The following is a 22,396-nucleotide window of genomic DNA, read 5'->3' as shown; positions in this document are numbered from 1 at the left end:
TAAAACCTAAACAATAGAAAGCATGACAGAAATTCGAATGGTTTCCACTACAAATACCATTACAAACCATCAGGTATCCATTAAAATCATTACCATTACCATTATTAGTCATTAATGGTGTCCAGTAGACACAACAAGCCACCAATAGAGACCCACAGGAACCATTACAGTTTCCATTAAAACCAATATAATTCTCATTATAACTATTACAACCATTACAAATTCTGTGAGGGTTTCTATAGTTTTTTTTTTTCCACAGGTTTTTGGAAAACTTCAAAAGACAGAAGTAGACAAGGTGAAAAAACAAAAACACTTTTTACCCTTACATTCCCTGCTGGAAAAAAACAGTACAAAAGAAAAAAACAATAAAAACCGTCACAGAAATTCAAATGGTTTCCACTTCAAATACCATTACAAACGATTACCGCTCCTTAATGGCATCCACTAGACATAACATGCCACCAATTACCAGTAAAGACCCACAGGGAGCATTACAGTTTCCATTAAAACCAATTACCATTCCCATTATAACCATTAAAACCATTACAAATTCTATGAGGGTGTTTATTGTTTATTTTCAGCAGGGCTAACTGTTTTACTTACATTTACTGTTTTGGTTTTAAGGTTTAGGTGTTGCAATAAACCTACTTTTCGCACACATAAGCATCTTTGTAACTCATCATCTGTCATTTTAATCCAGGCCATCTCTCTAGGGTATCATTTTAATCCAGACAGTCTCTCTGGGGTATAATTTTAATCCAGGTAATCTCTCTGGGGTATCCTTTTAATCCAGTTAATCTCTCTTTGGTATCATTCTAATCCCAGCAATCTCTCTAGGTTATCATTTTAATCCAGGCAATCTCTCTAGGGTATCATTTTAATCCAGACAGTCTCTCTGGGGTATCATTTTAATCCAGGCAGTCACTCTGGGGTATCATTTTAATCCAGGCAGTCTGTCTAGGGTATCATTTTAATCCAGACAGTCTCTCTGGGGTATCATTTTAATCCAGGTAATCTCTCTGGGGTATCCTTTTAATCCAGTTACTCTCTCTAGGGTATCATTTTAATCACAGCAATCTCTCTAGGTTATCATTTTAATCCAGGAAATATCTCTAGGTTATCATTTTAATCCAGGAAATATCTCTAGGGTATAATTTTAATCCCGGCAATCTCTCTAGGGTATCATTTTAATCCAGGCAGTCACTCTGGGGTATCATTTTAATCCAGACAGTCTCTCTGGGGTATCATTTTAATCCAGGTAATCTCTCTAAGGTATAATTTTAATCCAGGTAATCTCTCTGGGGTATCCTTTTAATCCAGTTAATCTCTCTAGGGTATCATTTTAATCCAGGCAATCTCTCTAGGGTATCATTTTAATCCAGGCAGTCACTCTGGGGTATCATTTTAATCTAGGCAGTCTCTCTAGGGTATAATTTTAATCCAGGCAATCTCTCTAGGGTATCATTTTAATCCAGGCAGTCACTCTGGGGTATCATTTTAATCCAGACAGTCTCTCTGGGGTATCATTTTAATCCAGGTAATCTCTCTAAAGTATAATTTTAATCCAGGCAGTCACTCTGGGGTATCATTTTAATCTAGGCAGTCTCTCTAGGGTATAATTTTAATCCAGGTAATCTCTCTGGGGTATCATTTTAATCCAATTACTCTCTCTATGGTATCATTTTAATCCCGGCAATCTCTCTGGGGTATCATTTTAATCCAGTTAATCTCTCTAGGGTATCATTTTAATCCAGGCAGTCTCTCTAGGGTATCATTTTAATCCAGGTAATCTCTCTGGGGAATCATTTTAATCCAGTTAATCTCTCTAGGGTATCATTTTAATCCAGACAGTCTCTCTGGGGTATCATTTTAATCCAGGTAATCTCTCTGGGGTATCATTTTAATCCAGGCAGTCTCTCTGGGGTATCATTTTAATCCAGGCAGTCTCTCTGGGGTATCATTTTAATCCAGGGTGTTGATATTTTTGTAGTCTTCCTGACTGGGATTCCAATCCTTATATGCTAATGCTAACTACTACAAGTCAAAACATCGGACATATCGGACTATCATTCATCTACAGCAGTTTCAGATTTGTTACATTGTGTGTATTGTGTTGTGGTTTATAAAATGTGGTTTATATGATTGTCTACACTGAGGCTGAGCCTTGTGCTTAAATTGTCAACGTCGAATAAAGTTGTTCTCTTTTTTTTTTTCTTTTCTAGCAAAGCTCTTTTGCAGTTATTCATATAAAAATGAAAAAAAAAAAAAAAATAAACTCCTTGTTTGACTTTCATTGATTTTAAACAGTGTTTAAACCCATTCCATCCGTGTTAGGTTAGTTTAAACCGTGTTTTATAAGTTTATAAATGTTTGGATCATTGGGAGCCAGGGCCGCGTGACAGAGCGGAACCCGCCCAGAAGCGGTCCGGGCCCGCGGGGGAAACCTTCAGCGCCCTGCTGCAGCTGCCTGCCTGTGGAGGCGCTGACGTAGGGAACCCACAAAAACTTGTGGAAAACTCCGAGGGGGGGAAAAAAACCCGGAAAAACCTCAACTTTAGTGGGAAGTCCAGAGCTAGGAATGAGCTCGTCTTTCTGCTCTTCATCCAGCTGTGGAAATGCGAGGACTTGTGCTAGCTTTTCGCCCACTGTTTAGTGTGGAGGCTTTCGCCTTGTGTACGGCGCTGCTTGCTGTGACCAGCTTCGGCCGTGCCGCTGCCACACAACATGAAGCTCTGGAGCAAAGTCAACTTTCCGACCTACACAGTAAGTCTGCTCTTCAAACGACACCAAAATATTACCTACTGATTATATCTAGCTCCCGCGAACACATTACAGTCTCTGTTATATTGTTGTTTAGTCACTCGAACTTATTTATTTATTTCCTGTTTTTTTTTTTGCTGTGGTCTGCAAAACACATTAAAACGTCCAGTGCGTGTCGCCTAGAGAAATAAAACCGTACTGGGCTCGTGTAAGGAGAAACAACCCACATTAAACAATACTACTAATGTCTGAATGGAGTTTAATCAGAGATCACCTTAATATAAAGGTCTGTGCTATGGGTGAGAATCATTAACCTGTTTTTAAAAACACGGTTATAGTGATCCAATCTGATAGGCTGCAGCAGATCACGTGACCTCTACAACTCTTCATCCTAATTTACAAGGTCATTAAAAACTTGAACTTCATAATTCATTTGACATCATTTATCAGTGTGTGCTGCGTTACAGGTCATATATATATATATATATATATATGTTTGCATGATGACATAATGCTGGACCGCTTGCTGTAAGGACTCAAATATTTGCAGAGTTAAAGCAGAGTTTGCTCGAGCAAATCCTCGTAGGTGTCACATCAGATTAAAGCCAGCTAAATTAATTAAGTGTGTAAGGATGGACACTGGAGTCTGGCCTTCAGAACTGAAAGACTCAGTGGACATCTGGAGCTCGTCCTGTCTCAATGGGAGACGCGAACCGGACGAGCTGAGGTATGGGAGGATCTCTGGATCTCTCTCTGTCTCTCTCTCTCTCTCTCTCTCTCTCTCTCCCTAGTTCCATTCAATCCAGTTTGGGTTTTTTTTTTTTTAACAGAAAGAAAACTACTAGAGCCAAAACAAATGCACATAAATAAGAACCATCAGTGCAAAGTGTGTGTGCCACTCATTATCCATCAGACTATTAGAGTGATCAGTACTGAACGCTAATCTCACACAAACACACCTTTCGCTTACTGTCCTTGTGAGGACCTTCCATTGTTCCAGCTGAAATGCAGTGCTACACCGAAGTCTCACGTTAACCTCCGTACCAAAAACTGAGAAACATTTGAAGACTAGTTTTTTTCTTTTTAAACAAAATGTCCTCATGGGGACCAGGCAGATGTCCATGTAGTGGTCAAAACAGGTCTTGACATGTTCTGCTGAGCTTATTACCCTTTCGAGTAATCCCAGTAATGTGCATGATATCACTTCTGATGAGTCACTGTATACGTACCAAGACTTCCAAAACACAGACTGGAGCGCTCTGAGAAAGTAAACATGAATCGAATGACTCCATCGAATGTTCGCTGGCTTCAAATGTATGAGACACTGAAATACCCGCGCTCCCCCACCCCCAGACACACACCCCATTCATATTACACGAATGCGAAGAATGTAATTTTAGTGGTCAGAGGTAAAAACAGTCCCCAGTATTTCGCCTTTGGGCACGTCTCAGAGATCCAGCGTACCGGTGAACTCTATAAAACTCTCAATCAGGAGCTTTCCTCTAGTCATTTGGCCAGGCCTTTACATGCAGGGCTCCTATTTGAAGCAGTGTCTTTGTGTTTTTGCCACTAGATTAGGTATTCAGTTACACTTTCATGTACAAAAGAAAGACCCTCACCCTCAGATGCATTTGAGAACTCTGAAATATTCGGTGACGTGAAATAGGATCTAGTGGTGCCGTCTTTCAGTCCGTGAAGCATATTATCAGCCCTGTGCAATACCTGCCTCCTTTGATGGGCTCTCATTCGCCAATACAACTTCTCATCTCATCATCTAACATGCAAATGGCCATAGAATACTCTTAAAGAGAGACTTTTCCCGTCGTGTGAATAGTTCACTCTCGGGTCTATTAGATACGGAGTTGATTTTTTTTTAATGGTTGTTTTGCTTTGGTTTGACTGGACGGTTACGCTCATATCACAATAATTTGCACAATAGGACAGGTACAAACTGATCCTTTTTGTCCAGGTCCTTTGAAGGCTCCAACAAGTGGCCATGGGGATGTCAGTGCTACTATCTAATCTACGTACTAATCTACTAGAGATTCACTCATCCTTGTGTTACACTTCGTGAAAGTAACCAGATTTGCTGTATGCGTGTGTTTCATCACAGATAAAGGTGTATTCCTTCTGGAGAGCATATCTTTGCAGCGCTGTCTCTTTGCCAACTCTTCGGGCATCTCACTGGCCAGCTGTGATCGCCCAACCGCCGGCTCGCTATGGAAGTGGGTGTCTCGCCATCGCCTCTTCAACCTAGGCACCAACAAGTGCCTGGGCATCAACTCTACGACCCAACAGTTCGAAGTGGGCATGTTCGAGTGTGACGTTCTGTTACACTCCATGTGGTGGCGCTGTCAAGCCTATACGTTGTATGGAACCACCCAGAAGAAACTAGTGGTGATGGGCTCCCGGGTGACAGTACAGAGAGCCATCACGCATGAGTGGAGGATATATGGGGAGCTTGGAGAGGCTCCATGTGCTTACCCCTATGAAGGCAAATTGAGTTATTAACATGTTATTATGATGATGTGCATTCAAATGGCTTTCGTATATATATATATTTATTTAAAACAGTATATTAGTTAAGCAAGGATTTAAACACAAGTTTCACAATTTCACGATTTTCACACAAGTCCTCAAAGTGGATAAAGAGAACCCAATTAAACAAATGAGACAAAACTATTATAGTTAGTCATTTATTTATTGAGGAAAATAATCCAGTATTACATATCTGGGAGTGTAAAGTATGTGAGCGTTTGCTTTCGGTATCTGGTGTGACCCCCTTGTGTAGTAATAACTGCAACTAAACGTTTGGGGTAACTGTTGATCAGTCCTGCACATCGGCTTGGAGGAGTTTTAGCCCGTTCCTCAGTACAGAACAGCTTCAACTCTGGGATGTTGGTGGGTTTCCTCACATGAACTGCTTGCTTCAGGTTCTTCCACAACATTTCTATTGGATTAAAGTCAGGACTTTGACTCGGCCGTTCCAAAACGTTACCTTTATTCTTCTTTAACCGTTCTTTGGTAGAACGACTTGTGTGTCTAGGGTCATTGTCTTCTTGCATGACCCACTTTCTCTTAAGATTCAGTTCACGGACAGATGTCCTGACATTTTCCTTTAGAAATCGCTGGAATAATTCAGAATTCATTGTTCCATCAATGATGGCGAGTCGTCCTGACCCAGATGCAGCAAAACAGTCCCAAACCACGATACTACCACCACCATGTTTCACAGATGGGATAAGGTTCTTATGCTGGAATGCAGTGTTTTCCTTTCTCCAAACATAACGCTTCTCATTTAAACCAAAAAGTTCTATTTTGGTCTCATCCATCAACAAAACATTTTTCCAACAGCCTTCTGGCTCGTCCAAGTGATCTTTAGCAAACTGCAGAAGGGCAGCAATGTTCTTTCTGGAGAGAAGCTCCTGACTTTCTCTTTGCAACCCTTCCATGTACACCATTGTTGTTCAGCATTCTCCTGATGGTGCACTCATTAACATTAGCCAATGTGAGAGAGGCCTTTAGTTGCTTAGAAGTTATCCAAGGCTCCTTTGTGACATCATTGACTATTACACGTCTTGCTCTTGGAGTGATCTTTGTTGGTCGACCACTCCTGGGGACGGTAACAATGGTCTTGAATGTCCTCAATCTGTCTGACTGTGGATTGGTGGAGTCCAAACTCTTTAGAGATGGTTTTGTGACCTTTTCCAGCCTGATGAGCATCAACAACTCTCTTTCTGACGTCCTCAAAAATCTGCACTGCTCGTGCCACGATACACTTCCACAAACGTGTTGTGAAGATCAGACTCTGATAGATCCCCGTTCTTTAATTGGGTTCTCTTTATCTACTTTCAGGACCTGGGTGAAAAATATGATGTTTTAGTTCATATTTATGCAGAAATATAGAACATTCTAAAGGGTCCACAAACTTTCAAGCACCACCGTACATCTGATCTATAAACAAATGCATTAAACAATCAGGTGTACACAGATTCCTACCAATTTATACAGTTTAAAACATCTAGTAAAGTCCTACTGTAAACGTGTTCAATTTCTGTCTTTCTGTAACGGCAACACTGCATACAGTATACACGCAGTTCCATTTAACATAACTATTTCATAGCATTTAATAACTGCTATTTTTCTTCTTGCCTTAAAAATCTTTCAAAGATGAGCATCATTTTGATTTCCATTTGTGAATCAATTGCCAATATCAACTTTTCTTCTTTTTTTTTTAATGGAAGAGTAGCGCACAAGATTTGTTTAATGAAATGAACCACAATGGGATTTGTGTTATTAGGAGGAAAAGATCATTTCTCTTAACACCGGTTGATATTTTTTTAATCAGAGCTCTCTCTATACAAACATGACATGACAATGGAGTTATACTATACATATAATATACATACTGATGCATCCACTGATTGAGATTACAGTACGGTAGGATATAACAGACCACGTGATAGAGTGATTCATATTTGTGTGAATTGTTAGAATTCATCTCAGAAAACCCCCATTTTAAGTGTGTGTTTCTGTGTTTGTAGAAATCCACACTCTGTTGGGGAATGCCCAGGGTTTGCCCTGTGCCCTGCCTTTTCAGTACAGTGGTAAGTGGTTCTGGGAGTGCACCACAGAAGGCAGAGAGGATCAGCACCTCTGGTGTGCCACCACCAGCAGCTATGACCAGGACCAGAAGTGGGGATTCTGCCCGACTGCAGGTACACACTGTCTAGATGTAGATAACACATACTATCACCAGTTTTATTGTTTGTATGATCTTCTGTTTTGGTTAATTTAGTGTCATAGTTTAGGGACTGTACACACAGGTGCATCTCAGAAAATTTGAATATCGTGGAAAAGTTCGTTTTTTCCCCCGTAATTTAATTCAAACAGTCGAACTTTCATATATTCTAGATTTGTTACACATAAAGTGAAATATTTCAATGGAGGCGATCAGCCTGTGGCACTGCTGAGGTGTTCTGGAAGCCCAGGTTGCTTTGATAGCGGCCTTCAGCTCGTCTGTATTGTTGGGTCTGGTGTCTCATAGATTCTCTATGGGGTTCGGGTCAGGAGAGTCGGCTGGACAATCAAGCACAGTAATACCACGGTCAGTAAACCAGTTACTAGTAGTTTTGGCACTGTGGGCAGGTTCAAGTCCTGCTGGAAAAGGAAATCAGCATCTCCATAAAGCTCGTCAGCAGATGGAAGCATGAAGTGCTCTAAAATCTCCTGGTAGACGCTGCTTTGACTCTCGACTCGAGAAAACACAGCGGACCAACACCAGCAGATGGCATGACACCTCAAATCATCACTGACTGTGGAAACTTCACACTGGACTTCAAGCAATTTGGATTCTATTCCTCTCCACTCTTCCTCCAGACTCTGGAACCTTGATTTCCAAATGAAATGCACAATTTACTTTCATCTTCCCCGTGACTGTGGGTGTGTACTGAACCAGACTGAGAGATTAAAGCCTCAGGAAACCTTTGCAGGTGTTTTGAGTTAATTATCTGATTAGAGTCTTCTCAGGTCCACATTTCTCTATTATAAATTCTTTATTCTAATATTTTGAGGTACTGGATTTTTGATTTCCGTGAGCTGTTAGTCGTAATCATCGAGATTAAAACAAAAAAAGGCTTGAAATATTTCACTTTATGAGTAATGAACATTACTTAATTACAAAACATTAATTATTTGTTATAACAATTAGTATATACAGTGTCTAACTTCACCCTTGTCTGAATAGTATCCATACTCACTTTTTTTTTATTATATATATATATATATATATATATATATATATATATATATATATATGTATATATATATATTTTAGGAAAATACAAAATATAAATTACCTCCAAATCACTCGAGAGCATTCCTGTAAATTTCCTGTGCCTTATGTATTGCACAGTGCCCGGTTGTGATTCGTTCTGGGAGAGCAGTGATGAACTGAAAGCCTGTTATCAGTTTAACTTGTACTCTCTCCTGACCTGGAGCCAAGCACTCATCTCCTGTCAGTCACAAGGAGCCAGTCTCCTGTCCATCACGCACACTGCGGAGCACAACTACATCCGAGGTGCACGCACGTATACACACACACACACACACACACACACACACACACACACACACGTATACACATACAGTGCATGTTTATGAGCAACATTTCTCTCCGCAGAAAGGCTTGTAGACATGGGTGTGATAGTCTGGACTGGGCTAAACCACCTAGCTCACGATGGGGGGTGGCAGTGGTCAGACGGATCCCCTCTCGCTCTGCTTCAGTATACCTCAGGTTGGAGAGAATAGTCCTTTCCTTTCTGTAAATTCCTGTAACTGTTTACGCTGTAGCAGGGAATTTGGGAACGAATTCTGGTCGCACTGATTCGATTTCAAAACAGTTCTTTATTCATGTTGATCCATCTTGATTTTATATTTATTTTTCAGCCTAGATTAGGACTTCTTTTTTTTTTTTCTTCTTCTCAGCATAACCACTGTATTCTTTTCTTCTTTTAAAGCATCACTACGAATATTATCATTTTTATTTTTATGTGTTTGCATTTAGGCAGTCAGGATGAATTTCATAGTTCAAGCTCAAATGCATTTTGAGAGTGCTATAAATCTGCTTTTATGTTATACCCTATGTAGTTAGCGCATATATAGTGAACCTGAAGCCGTTTGGAATATGTGTGCATTATTTCTGTGTAAAGATGAGTTGAAAATGGTGGATTTGACAGTATATGGGTCCCAGGTAGCATAATAAGTGTCAAATCTTAATAAATCTAGATAGAAACGAATGTGAAACATTAAGAATTAAAGACAAGGCAAGGGAAGCGCTAAGCACCCTATTCGACATATATGAGGTCACAGATCAGATGCCCAGAGTTGGTTACGGTCACTCTGATTGATAGGGGAGGGAGGAACGCCATCCCTCCCACCAAGAGAGCAGGGACAGTTTTAACGTCATGGACTCCTGGCCACAGATAGCTCAGGATTCATTCTCGCGATCTCCTGAAGATAAGGTGAACACGCGTCTGTTGGACCGTACGGGTTCCTTGAAAGTAATCCTAGAACTTCTGTAGAACTTTGTTGATGTTTTTCTAGTAAAAATGTCTGTATACAGCTTCCTGTAAATGTCTGATTATGACATTTTGTGGATCAATGCAGAAAAGCAGTGCACCTTAGAATGAATTCTTTTCCAATCCCTAACTGTAATTAACGTTGTAACTACTGGCTGGACTAAATGATTGTGCACACTATAATTCAAGTTGCCCTCTTTCCACGTTTCCTTCTGTGGCCAGACATGACGTCACTCGTGGTGGGACAGAACCAGCTGTGTGGAGTGTTTAACTCAGCTCTGGGGACAGGGTACTGGCAGAGCTTGTCCTGTGATTCTGCTTTGCCTTACATCTGCAAGAAAACCCCCAATATCAGCAGGAGAGCCGAGCCTATTGGTAACAAGCCTGATTTCTCCATCCAGCTCTATCCGATCCATCCATCAGATATATCTATACATCCAATAATCCACATCAGATCCATTTGTCCATCCATCAATTCATCCATCCAGACACATCAGATACCTCTTTTCTTTATTTTTCCTTCCATCAATCCATCCATTCAACCAACCACATCATACAGCTCCATTCATCCATGTAGATATTCAACCATCTATTCAATTATCCATCTTATCGATTTGTCCACAATAGATGTCTAGATCCATACACATCAGATTCATCTATACATCCAATAAACCACAGTATCCAGCTGTACATCCATATATATCAGATTAATCTATATATCCAGGAATTGGCATCAGAACCATCTATCCATCAATCAGTCTATACATCCATCCATTCAACCATTTGTCCAATCACACCATATATTCATCCATCCATCCATCTCTTCAACCATATATTCATCCATCCATCCAGTGATCAGACATGTCAGTCCAAACTATTTATCCATCCATTCGATCATTCATCCACTCAACCATATATTCATCCATCCATCAATCCATTCAATCATATATTCATCCATCCATCAATCCATTCAACTACATATTTATCCATCCATCAATCCATCCAATGATCAGACATGTCAGTCTAATCTATACATCCATCCATTCAATCATTCATCCACTCAACCATCTAATCATCCATTCAACCATATATTCACCCATTCATCCATCCAGTGATCAGACATGTCAGTCCAATCTATCCATCAGTCCATTCAACTATATATTCATCCTTCAATCCATTCAACTATATATTCATCCATCCATCAACCCATCCAACAATTAGACATGTCAGTCCAATTTATCCAGCCTCCATGCAAAAATCCATTTATAAATACATGTTCAGCTGTTCTTGTCCTTGCATCAAACCACAGGCAATAAGTCTCATTTCCAAATGTGAAAGTTCAATGTTTTTGATAATGTAGTCACAGGGAGCTTCTGTCATTTATTTCAGTTTTTAAGGCAATTTCTATGCTGTCCTGATGGATAGATCTGCGAATGTAAATCCTCAATATTAGTGAGTTAGAATACACCCCTTTCCTCTGGTGATCTTTTTTCCTTGGTGTAGAATTTGGGTGTGAATGTTCTAGCCATCTGTGGCCCACCTTGCAGTCTGAACTTCTGCAAGACATACATTCACACATTTGCACTGCAGAAACAAAAAGGTTTTCCGTTCGAACTCGTAATGTGGTACTCTCTGATTCAGATAACTGGCAGTATAAGAGTACGCTGTGTCTCGATGGTTGGATCGATCACAATGGCTTCTGTTATCGCTATGTGGATGAGAAGGGAAGCTGGGACAACTCCTCTAACACATGCAAGGCTCTCGGGGCACAGCTGACCAGCATCCACTCCCTCTCTGAGCAGGAGCTACTGTTAGCGCTCCTTATTAACGGTTAGCCCGAATGTTTCATATTCTTAATTTTTCTAATGAGTAGAGAGTCACTGTTTCTGTTTCAGGTGTATATGATGATAAAGCTATAAAGATTACGTTTAACATATGACTATAACTGTTGCTCAGAGTTAGTAATAAATACATGAGCCTTTCAGAACATTGTCATGGTTTGTCTTTATTTTCCGTTCGGGTTCTAGCCTCTGACTCGAAGGTGTGGATCGGTTTATATATGGAGTCTGGTTCCCCAGCAGTTGAGTGGTCAGATGGCTCGCCTCTCACTCTTACATCCTGGCAACGGCAGCAGCCTTTTCCTCGCCGTGAAGACAAACGCATGTGCGTTGCCGCAGACAGGAAGGTGAGATCCGCCGGCATACGTCAGACGTCAGCAAGAGCACCGTTGCGTTTCTTTATTATTGAATGCGCAGGTAGACAGGATCTGATGAGCTCATAAACTAATGCAAGCCGCCGTATGCAGGGCTGCACGGTAATAATTCAATCAGTTAGTTGATCAGGTCATTTTATTACAAGTTCTCATTTTAAATCATTATAAAGCAGTGTTTTCGGACACATTTGAAGCCTTTCAAATCTCTGAATCAGAATAAGACTTCTCTTTTTGCTCATATTACTTGAGTATATTATGTAATAATAATAATAATAATAATAATAATATTAAACTTTATTTTTATATAGCACCTTTAAGGCAGCTTCTGAAGGCATTTTACACAATGAGAAAATACCAATACATAGATAAAAACACAAAGCGTACAAAAACAGACTTGAATACATCTTTAATATGAGCAGGAAGTGCATTCCAGAGTCTAGGAGCATAGGACGAGAAAGCTCTGTCCCCTACAGATCTCAACCGTGTCTGTGGGACAGCAAGTAAACCAGCTCGAGAGGAGCGGAAATGACGCTTGGGAGTATATTAAGTTAAAAGCGCAGACAGATACTGAGGAGCCAGACCATGCAGCGCCTTATACGTGAGCATAAGGATTTTAAAATCAGCGTGAATCCTGACCGGGAGCCAGTGCAAGGACTTCAGTACTGGAGTGATGTGTTCATTTCTCCTGACACCAGTCAGGATCAATACGAGAAAATACAGAAGTGTCGATAAGCCTTTCAGTCACAGGAGACGATAGCATAGGGCGAAAGTCTAGCGATGTTTCTGAGAAGAAAAAAGATAAACTCGAATCAGATACGATATGACTCCTAGATTTTTTTTTCTATTTAGTTTGGAACTCCAAAGCAGAGCCGTCTACATTTAACCTTAGTGAATCAGCTTTACGAAGCAGATGAGAAGAGCCAACAAGCAAAACCTCAGTCTTATCACTATTAAGACATAAAAACGTTTTGGGTCAGCCATGTTTTTATCTCAGAAATACAATGTGAGAGAAAAGAAACATTCACGTTTTAACCAGGCTTCGAGTGAATATAAATCCGAGTATCGTCTGCGTAGAAGGGATTAATTAAGCCCGAGTGATCTTAAGAGAAACCCAAGAGGAAATGTATAAACACTAAAAAGTAAGGGGCCTAAAATTGATCCCTGAGGGACACCAATTGGAACACAGCCAATCTCACACATGAAAGCACTCATAATTAAGTGATTGTGATTAAAAATACAATAGCCTTAGCATCTGTCTTTTTTTTTTTTGTTGTTTGTTTTTTGTTTTTTTTGGTTTTTTTTTGCATGTGTTTGTGTATTGCAGAACGGGAACTGGGAGTTTGTGGAGTGTGAGAAGATGTATCCAGCAGTTTGTCGTACCGTTGGTCTTGTACCCCTACACCCAACAGGAGAATGGGATGAAGGCTGCCCAGAGGTAGACAAAAAAAAAAATACCCCAGCTGTATTAACATTACATCCCGCGTGACTACATACAGTACACAGAGTTTTGTTATACACAGCAAATAAACGTATTCATACTTAAATGTCATTTTTATGAAGAACGGTCGAGTCGAGAAAGAACCTTAGGAAAGCACCAGTATCGTTTGGATCTATAGTCTTCGTTATAGATACCACTAAAGCTGTAACATCACAATATCCGTCATATTTATTTAGAGATTTCTGAACGACTACATGGGTTACAACCTCATAACTCGGGTAATCGTCTGTATGGAGTTTCGCATCTTCTCCCCATGTCCTCATGGCTTTTCTTCAGGGGCCTCTGGTTTCCTCCCTGTGCCAGAAGATGCTAAATTGACGCTGTAGTGTGAATGAGTGCGATAGTGTGTGCAGTGTGCTCTATGATGGATTGGCATCTCATTCAGGGTGTGTTCCTGTGTTCCCATGCGCAGTGATCCCGGGACAGGCTCTGGATCCACCGCAACCCCGGCGGACCAGGGTAAAGCCGTTCCTGAAGATGAACGAATAAACGACCGCATTCAGATATAGAAAATCACTTGATACGTGCAAAAAAAATTCCAATTTCGGCAAAAATTCAAGCAGTTAATTTCCCGAGGCTTAAGTAATCTGCTAACGGGAAAACACTGGGTCTACATGGACCGGTCCAGAATTGGATTTTATTCGAAATATAATAGTAATGAGTCTTTATTGGTCACGTATACATTACAGCACAGTGAATTTCTTTTCTTCGCATACCCCCTGCATGCCAGGAAGTTGGGGTCAGAGTGCAGGGTCAGCCATGATACAGCGCCCCCTGGAGCAGAGAGGGTTAAGGGCCCAACAGTGGCCCTCATATATGATGTATGACACAAACACACCTCTTCATCTGCTCTGCATCCTGCTAATAAACCCACTGAAGAAGAAGGATGTGCCATAAAATGTCATTTCCCTGGATGTATTTTATTTTATTAAACATGGACTTCTGCTGCTCCTAAATATTACTTGTATACGATTGTACTGTATATGATGGCAGATTACACAGAAAGCCATCATTTTCAAGCTTCTTGGGCAGCTCATGACATAGCCACCACTGGAATAATCTGGTTAATGCCTGTTTAATTGTGTGTGTGTGCATGGAAACACACTCACTGGCTTGCAGAGTGGTACAGAGTGGTTATTGGTACAGACACAGGGCCTGTGTGGGTCTCTGCACAGTTCAAAGTGGGGTTTGGAGAGAACAAAAGTGGGGTGGGAGTGACCCCAGAGCAGGGCGAACGAGAGAGACAATAGTCTGATTCAACAGTCGACATGTGACAGCCTGAACTTTTATCGGGCAAGGAATTGGCCCCGTGACAGGGATTGTTGGAGAATGACAAACTGGCATGAGCGGCAGCATGCCCAAAGACAAAAGAAGACAGTGTTTGGATCCGGACTGAAGAGCAAACGCACGCACGTACACACTAGCACACATGCTGGCAGATATTCTACTTACATGCAGGCTTGATATAGAAAATTCCCACCACTGTGCATTGACCATTAATGCCCGCACACACACACACACACACACACACACACAGACACAGACACACTAAAATCACCATTCGAGACATATAAAAGGCAGTAAGTAAATGATGGCAGATGGTTCCAGATCATTTCAGGCTAGTTTATGTTACAGGCAGTATGTGTGTGTGCCTGTAAGATGAGGGTCAGTGTGATCAGGGCCAAACGAAGAGCAATTGTGAAAACAAAGTCAGACAGCTTGATGAGATCTGCCCTCTCTTACTGACCTCTGAAGCAGATCCCAGACCCAGAATCTAGCTGGCTCACACCAGATGGACGCAGTCAGGGGCCTTTGTGCCACGTGCCTGACTGAAATTCTAAGAAAATGAACATTTGCACGTATTTCTTAAGTTTCTCCGGTTTTTCAAGCGTATATATTTGGGTGTTTCTGCCTATGTTGTGCGTTAGTAGTGGGAGTCGACCGAGACCACATCATTTACTACAGCAGTCTAACATTATGATCGAAGAATCATCTTGCGCATGAATTGTGATTTGTAACCGAAAGCGCTTATTAAAGCGCACCTATTATGGTTTTGAAACGTGCCTGTACGATAGATTTACATGCATCCGAGGTCAAAAAACACTTTAATGTGCTCAGAATTTAAACTGCAGCGTTACCGTTTTTCCCCCAGTGTCACAAACGACTCCTAAATTGATCCGTTCTGATGGATTCATTCTAAACTCCGCCTTTCAGAGAGCATACTCTGCTCTGATTGGTCAGATGTCCCAGTCTGTTGTGATTGGTCTTTGTGTTACAAACCTACGTAGGTTAGTACAGGAAGTAAAGTCTGGAATCACTAACGAGTCGATTCAGCTGTTCAGAATCGGTTCCTTCTTTTAGGAGTCGATAACTCAGTTTGTCGTGCGCTTTGATTTTTGAAACTTTGCAGACTTTTTACATTCGCAAACAGCTCGATAACACACTACATATCTGTATGTGTAATATCTGAAAAACCATAATCGGTGCACTTTAAGCGTTTCCTGTGTCTTTGGAAGTGTCGAGTTTTTGTGTCGCATCTCTCTGTGGCGCTCCAGCATTGGTGCTCTGTCTTTGTAATTAAAGGGATGGAAGAGGAAGGGAAACTCCTGCTACAAGATTGCCGATGAGGAGCAGACGTTCGAGGAGGCAGCGAAGGGTTATTACTGTAAATCATCTCTCGTCACTATCGAGGACAGGTATGCAGTCATTTATTTATTTATTTATTTATTTATTTTAGAACACCAGTACCTGTGTTGTAATTATTCTCCAGAGCAGTGAGCCTTTTATCTTCCCGCAGGTTTGAGCAAGCGTTTCTGAACAGCCTGATCAATGCAAAGAACGGCGCTGCGTCCCAGTTTTACTGGACCGCTCTCCAGGACCAGAACAGGACCGGAGATTATCGCTGGTTGATGCAGAACGGCTCCACAACAACTCTCGCGTACACCAACTGGAACCGCCACCAACCCTGTGAGTCAACATTGCTGTCGGTAACCCTTATGCTCAGCTTGACGTTAGGGGTGTTTCCGTGCATGTTTCCTAAAGATACTACGCAGTACCCTCCGAAATGATTGGAACGGCAAGGCCAATCCGTTTGTGTTTGCTGTACACCGAAGACATTTGGGTTCGAGATCCAAAGACGAACATGAGAAGACAGTTTAGAATTTCAGCTTTTATTTCCTGGTGTTTATGAACATTAGCACATTTTGTATCAAACCACCCAATTTGTAGGTGAGCAAAAATATTGGAACGTGTGACCGACATCTTGTTACACAGGTGTATCCTGTTAGATTGATCGTTTAAACAATAAATAACTCAGAACATCTACTCTTGGTTTTAGCCTTCAGTTTCACTTGCCAAGAATGCATTTGTTGTTAAAAAAAGATAATCCAACACGAAGATCGAAATTAAAGCCGTAAGGGTTAGGGACCTGAAACATGGCAACTGTGGCGTGGTATGTGATTAAATGTGAATATGTTTTGTAGTCGTGACCGGAGGAGGTTGCGTGGCAATGGCAGGAGGGCAATGGATCGGGCACTGGGAGGTGAAGAATTGCAATTCCTATAAGGCCTTAGCGGTGTGCGAGCAGAGCGTGAGCAGTTACCATGATGTCATCTTTCCCATACCACACGTAGACATCTTTAAACCCTGTAAGGACGGATGGGAGAGTCATCCTGGCCTGCATCACTGCTACAAGGTGTGAGATGCATTCCAGTGCCAGTAAACACACCCGAGTTCGGGCGGTACCAGATTTGAATCAATACCGAATGAAAACATAACACTCAAAGTACTTTATTACAAAAATAAACAGTACTGATTATACCATGAAAACATATTGTACTTTTTTATTTTTTTTTAAATGTAATACATATTGCTATGTATTAACTATTGATAAATATCAAGGTAAATAAAAGATATACATCCAAGCCGAACCAAAAAGTAACGCTCCAAATAACAAACAAACAAAAAAAAACATCCAAAATGGATTTTTTTAAAAAACACTTTAAATAACACAACAAAATTTGTCAGCGATAGTTTTTCATTTCGCCTCTAGAGGCTGCTCTCATATCGTATACAGACCTAACCGGGAAAAACTATCGGTGTGGGCAATACCGATCAATCTGAGACAGAAAGAAATCTGATACCTCTAAATAATTAGGATCCATATACAGTATCGTTAGCTTTCTTATTACTCTGACTGTAGTTACTACCCAATTATTTCACAGTAGGTTGTAAATAATAGGCCTTACCATGACTAAGTGACCAAACATTAAGGGGAGATATATATATATATATATATATATATATATATATATATATATATATATATATATATATATATAAGATTTCTAAAGCTTGCCAATCTAGATGTACTTTCAGGGTTTTGTAATAAGCTAACATTCAGTTGTTTCTCGGGCCTCTCAGGTGTTCCACAACGAGAAGATCTTGATGCGTCGCTCGTGGTCTGAAGCGGAGTTTTTCTGCCGGGCTCTTGGCGCGGACCTTACCAGCTTCCACTATTACGAGGACCAGGCCTTTGTCAAACAGCTCCTGACTAAGATGTTTGATAGGTTGGCTCACACAGTGACATTAGGCATTTCAGACTCTCATCTCTGTTTTTTTTAAATACTGTTTTGTAATTCGTTAATAAATAAATAAACAAATAAACAAAACAACTCTGGTTACAGCGATTTTGTTCGAGGAGTTCTGCTTCCTCTCACTCTGTCTTTCTGTCCCGCTCTTTCTGTTCTTCTCCTCCAGTACAGAGGGTCGCTGGTTCTGGGTTGGCCTCACTAAACGAGATCCACAGTCTGCTGGAGCCTGGGAGTGGTCAGACGGCACACCGGTAAGGAGAGAGAGAAATGGATACATGACCGTCTAGCGAGATGAATTCTTATAATTCTTGCATTCTGTATGTATATGCCTCTCTTTACAAGTCGTTTGAACGAGATATGATCCACATATGTCCTTAATGCTAATAAATGCAAACCCGGTTTCTTACACCGGGTAAACGAACTGCATCCTCCAGCGGTCGTAGTGTTTTTGCGCTCAGCCGCTAATGCGTCAGTCGAAGCGATGAGGTCGGTTCAGTCCCATTCGAATGCGTGTCTTACAGGTGGTGAAATCTTTCATAGAGGACAAGAACGACGATGTGAGCACTCACGAGTGTGCCGTGTACAGCGATCTGACCAACACTCTCACACCCCGACCCTGTGACGCCAAACATGAATGGATCTGCAAGGTGCCAAGAGGTAGGTCTGGGGTTATCCGTGCATGTTTGTATGTACGTGTGTTACACACAGCATTTATAGTGAGTCTCTCAGCTTAAGCTTTCATTCCAGATTCATTGTAACGACTACTAACATTCCCATGTTGTTGTTTTTTTTTTTTTTTTTTAGGTGTGGAGTTAACAAAGCCTTATTGGTACAACAATCGTAAGTGAAACACCAGAAACTTTTGTCTATTACTGCTTTCAAGAAGCTAAAAAAATAGAATCCGAAGACCAATATTTCTCAGCCAAGAAGAAGACAATAGTGTCGTTTCTTTCAACTCAGATAAACAGCTGTACCAGACAGGGTCGGGAGGGTTACTTTAAAAATGTACTCCGTTACAAATGACTTCGTCAAAAATGTAATCCGAGTACCACAATATGAAAGTAATGTAATCTGATCGTTTTTGGATGACTTCAAGGTCACATATGTAAATAAAGTCAAGAGAAAAGCAATATGATCTAAAATACTTTTTTTGGGGGGGGGGGGGTTCTTAATAGCGTTCAAAACAGTGTTACTATGAATGCAGACTTTAATACTGTGAAAAAGACACACTATTAGCATCACACACACACACACATACATATATATATATATATATATATATATATATATATATATATATATATATATATATATATATAAATATAAATAGAATTGGTTTCACGCTACCCATGTTTTACTTTTTTTACTACATTATTTTGAATGTCCATGGAATAAAATAAAATATCAGATGCCACGAATGAACCTTCCGTCATCGTTTACACATTTGAATGGCCGTGTAATACGAAGCAGTGTGATAACATGAAATAAAAAATGACCTTATATGGACACGGGCATTGTTTCGACTCAGGACAGCTGGCGTTTGTTTGACGCCGAACACCTTCACACGTTCACTGAGAGTAGGCTAACGGTTGAGAGGCAGGAATTTGACCAATAGTTGCTGCAAGGTTTTTATAATCGACCAATTGGTGTGCGAGAAGGCGGGAATTACAGAGAGGGGTGCAGTATTAGACCATAAGCACATCATAATGACACTAAAGCCGAGTCCTGGACGTTTTCTCGAATTTAGACGCTTTTTTAAGGTCTGAAAAAGAGGACGAGTCACCCTAACAGCGAGTCACGACTGGCAAGAGAGAACCAGAACTATAATCAAGCAGCTGTCTATACTGTGTTATGTCAAACGATTCATTTCTTTGGTTTTATTTATTTATTTATTTTAAATGTCATCCTGATAGTGTTCCTTTTTTCTTCTTTTTTTTTTCCTGATTACTGTTTTTTTTTTTTTGACATAAGTGTATTACGGATTACAGTTACCGGTTTTTCGTATCCTGATTACATAACGCCGTTACATGTAGTCCGTTACTCCCCAAACCTGTCTATCAGCAATAGACATAATGATCTATAATGACATATACGTATAAAGACATGTAGGATTCACAATGTTATCACAAGTTTGCATGATCTATGCCGCAGCCATCCGAAAGAGCACATTCTGTGCTTATTTGTGTCTCTGCTGATGGTGTGTTTTGTGATTTTATTTATTTTTTCCTTCAAAAGAGCATTGTGGGAAACTTTAATACAGGCTAATTTGATCTGTGTAATGATATAACGGTCAGACCCTATTGCTAAGTGATAGACATTGTGTTAACTCTGCTTGCCACCACTATGTGTGCAGAGAATGAACCATGGGTGTTCTACCGTGGAGCCGAGTACTACTTGGCCAGCCAGGCGTTCCCTTGGGAGGTCGTGTTGTTCGCCTGCAAGATGATGGGAGCAGATTTGTTGTCCTTACACTCCAAAGAGGAACTGGCGTTCATCAAAGAACGCATGATGAAAGTAGGTCAACACGCACACCCATGTAGTGCCAGAGTGGAATACATTTCTCTTTCCACATACAAAGAACAACATAAACAGTGCACTACAGCGTGTCCCAAAAGTCCCATATATACTGTAGGGCAGGGGTTCCCAAACTTTTCCAGGGCAAGGCCCCCCAAATGGCATTAACATTTGACCGAGGCCCCCCTTTATAAAATACAGATTTCTGAATATATCCCCCTTTTTTTATTAATAATTACATCTTACATATTTACATTACATTACATTAGGAATTGATTGTGTGTGTGTGGTTGTATGAGAGTGAGAAAAAGAAAACATACTAGTGGGAGGGATGGGCTTGGTGGATCCGACACAGTTTGGCAAGCCTGGCCAAATTGTTGAGGACCCCCGGGCGCCCCCTGGTGGCCCCCACTTTGAAAACCACTGTTATATTGGACTATTATACTGTGTACATATACTGTAGCTGCACCACTGTGCCTTCGTCAGTGGATGATCACTGACGTCGACGTCTCAGTCGGTCCGTGACACTTCCAGTCTTTTTTGTATTTGTTAATAAGTTTGGCAACAGTGGCATGTGTTACGTCCATCGCAACCACGCGACAGCTAACCGATCCAGCCATGAGAATGATTTCAATATGTTCTTCCGCTGTGGCCCTGTGTGTGAAGAGTTTGCATGTTCTCCCCGTGCTGCGGTGGTTTCCTCCGGGATCTCCAGTTTCCTCCCCCAGTCCAAAGACATGCACAGTAGGCTGATTGGCATTTCCAAAGTATCTGTTGTCACTGAATGGGTGTGTGAGTGTGTATGTGATTGTGCCCTGTGATGGATTGGCACCCCATCCAGGGTGTACCCCGCCTTGTGCCCTATGCTCCCTGGGATCGGCTCCAGGTTCCCCGTGACCCTGAAGGATAAGCGGTACAGAAAATGGATGGATGGATGAACTAAGTATGAAAAATGGATACGGGAAAAAATGTATTTCCCCTGTGTCTGGAGACTTTTGGGACACCTTGTATATGGATTTAGCAAATTTAAGGACACTAAATATCAACCGATAATGATAACTAACTTGGGCTGATATCTGATGAATCAACTGAAATTGATGCCGAATGAAAACATAACCCTTAAAGTCAAATATCTCAACTATTAATAAATATTAAGGTGCATAAAAGATGTACATCCAAACTGAACCAAAAAGTAACACTCTAAATAACAAATAAAAACAGAGACATCCAAAATGAATCAAAACCACTTCAATTAACACAACAAAAATTTGTCAGCGATACTGTTTATTTCGCCTCTAGAGGCCGCTCTCGTGCTGTATAATGGCAGCGGACCCTTCTCAGCCGCTCCCTCTACTAGACACCTTCATGGTGGTGTGAACACTGGACGCTTACTCTAGACCGGAGCGGTGTTGGCTGTGGAAAAGCAAAATAAGAAGTGATCTCTCACTTTTTGTTTTCTATTTTTCCCCCTTTCACTCTTTTTTTTCCTCTCTCATCTTTTTTTTAGGCTGCTCATAGTACTGCTGAATGGTGGATTGGTCTAACAGCTGACAGCGCACACGACGGCTTCAGGTGATTTTTACATATTCATATTTAGTCCGATTTTATGGATGAAGAAGTCTATGTTTATCAGAATGAACAGCGCTTACGGTAATACTCCAGTGTTTTATTTTTAATATTTCTTTAAATATACTCATCCTGAGCAAGTCCCAACACAGTGTTTATTTATGTGTGCATGAAT

General features: G+C 40.8%; 1 protein-coding gene across 1 annotated transcript in view; it reads left to right on the top strand.

Annotated features, from left to right (window-relative positions):
* The first annotated feature begins 2,423 nt into the window (after positions 1–2,423).
* Positions 2,424–22,396, top strand: part of pla2r1 (phospholipase A2 receptor 1) — a 28,250-nt gene continuing 8,277 nt past the window's right edge. The window contains exons 1-18 of the mRNA XM_053634926.1: positions 2,424–2,763; positions 4,874–5,254; positions 7,305–7,478; positions 8,675–8,839; positions 8,942–9,055; positions 10,062–10,214; positions 11,481–11,669; positions 11,867–12,024; positions 13,376–13,486; positions 16,133–16,245; positions 16,347–16,516; positions 17,032–17,243; positions 17,972–18,117; positions 18,308–18,392; positions 18,663–18,798; positions 18,946–18,981; positions 20,495–20,655; positions 22,163–22,227. Of these exons, the coding sequence (XP_053490901.1) occupies positions 2,616–2,763; positions 4,874–5,254; positions 7,305–7,478; positions 8,675–8,839; positions 8,942–9,055; positions 10,062–10,214; positions 11,481–11,669; positions 11,867–12,024; positions 13,376–13,486; positions 16,133–16,245; positions 16,347–16,516; positions 17,032–17,243; positions 17,972–18,117; positions 18,308–18,392; positions 18,663–18,798; positions 18,946–18,981; positions 20,495–20,655; positions 22,163–22,227 (2,717 nt within the window). The 5' untranslated portion in view covers positions 2,424–2,615. The remainder of the gene's footprint in view (positions 2,764–4,873; positions 5,255–7,304; positions 7,479–8,674; positions 8,840–8,941; positions 9,056–10,061; positions 10,215–11,480; positions 11,670–11,866; positions 12,025–13,375; positions 13,487–16,132; positions 16,246–16,346; positions 16,517–17,031; positions 17,244–17,971; positions 18,118–18,307; positions 18,393–18,662; positions 18,799–18,945; positions 18,982–20,494; positions 20,656–22,162; positions 22,228–22,396) is intronic.

Source organism: Ictalurus furcatus, chromosome 10 (assembly GCF_023375685.1).
Source record: "Ictalurus furcatus strain D&B chromosome 10, Billie_1.0, whole genome shotgun sequence".
Lineage (NCBI taxonomy): Eukaryota > Metazoa > Chordata > Actinopteri > Siluriformes > Ictaluridae > Ictalurus > Ictalurus furcatus.
Note: the sequence above shows the minus strand (reverse complement) of the source record. Positions and strands in the feature narration are given on the sequence as shown.